General features: G+C 45.3%; 1 protein-coding gene across 1 annotated transcript in view; it reads left to right on the top strand.

Moving 5' to 3' along the window:
* LOC121917983 overlaps positions 1-958 on the top strand; it is a gene marked incomplete at its 5' end in the record, with an annotated part of 4,468 nt that extends 3,510 nt beyond the window's left edge. Inside the window, one exon of the mRNA XM_042444099.1 lies at positions 7-958. Within this exon, the coding sequence (XP_042300033.1) occupies positions 7-406 (400 nt within the window). The remainder of the gene's footprint in view (positions 1-6) is intronic.
* Positions 959-964: the final 6 nt, after the last annotated feature.

Genomic DNA, 964 nt, shown 5'->3' on the forward strand with positions numbered 1-964 from the left:
GGGGAGGAGAAGGCAAAAGGACCAGGGTTGCCCCCTTCCCTTCTCCTTGTGGGTGCCATCGAAGGCACCGGGGAGGAGAAGGGGACGAGGACAGGACTGCAAGCCCCAGCACCTTTGCAGCCAGAAGTCCCGCCCCTTCTTCCCCAGCGGCCTCCCTGATTGGTTGGGAGGCTGGGAAGGGGCAGGACATCCGGCCGCAAAGCCCATTGGGCCTTGTAGGCAGTTGAAAGTCCCGCCCCTTTCTCGCCTCCCAACCAATGAGGGAGGTCGTGGGCGGGACTTTCACCGGAATGGGGGTCGTGGCCCAAGAAAGGTTGGGAACCGCTGTTCTAGATATTCTTTCAAGATACCGCATTCCTCAAATGTTTGCATAGGTCTGTTTCCCAGTAATTGTGTTAATTTGTAGATTGTAAGCCTGAGGGCAGGGAACCGTCCAATTAAAAAGATGGTATGTAGAGCGCTGTGTTAATTTACAGCGCTTTATAAATAAAGGTTAATAATAAATAATGTGACTCTATATAGACTTTCTAAAACGTTCAAAGGAAATAAGGGAGTTTGCTGGAAATGCAAACCGGAAACTGGCTCTTATCTAGAGATTTAGTGGAAATGTGAAAAGGGGAAAATAAATGAAAGATGGTATGGAAACCAGGTTATATCTCTTGAATATATTATGAGATAATGAGAATCTGGAAAGCAAGGAAGGAAAATTAATATCCCTGGCCATAATTGCCGCTAGACAACTTTACGCAAATACTGGGAAGTGGAGGCAATCCCAAAAGTGGAGGAATGAATGGAGTTGAAGTTGTATGATCTTTAGGGAAAGGACAAGTTGTCATCATTAACGGAAAATAAATCTTTAATGGATTTATTCCATTTAAGAATGGAAATGCTGGACTCTCTTTGCGCAAACTGAAGGTAAAGAGAATAGATCTATAGCAACTGTGGACTAAACAACCGTTTATGG

This window comes from Sceloporus undulatus, unplaced genomic scaffold, assembly GCF_019175285.1.
Source record: "Sceloporus undulatus isolate JIND9_A2432 ecotype Alabama unplaced genomic scaffold, SceUnd_v1.1 scaffold_2479, whole genome shotgun sequence".
Lineage (NCBI taxonomy): Eukaryota > Metazoa > Chordata > Lepidosauria > Squamata > Phrynosomatidae > Sceloporus > Sceloporus undulatus.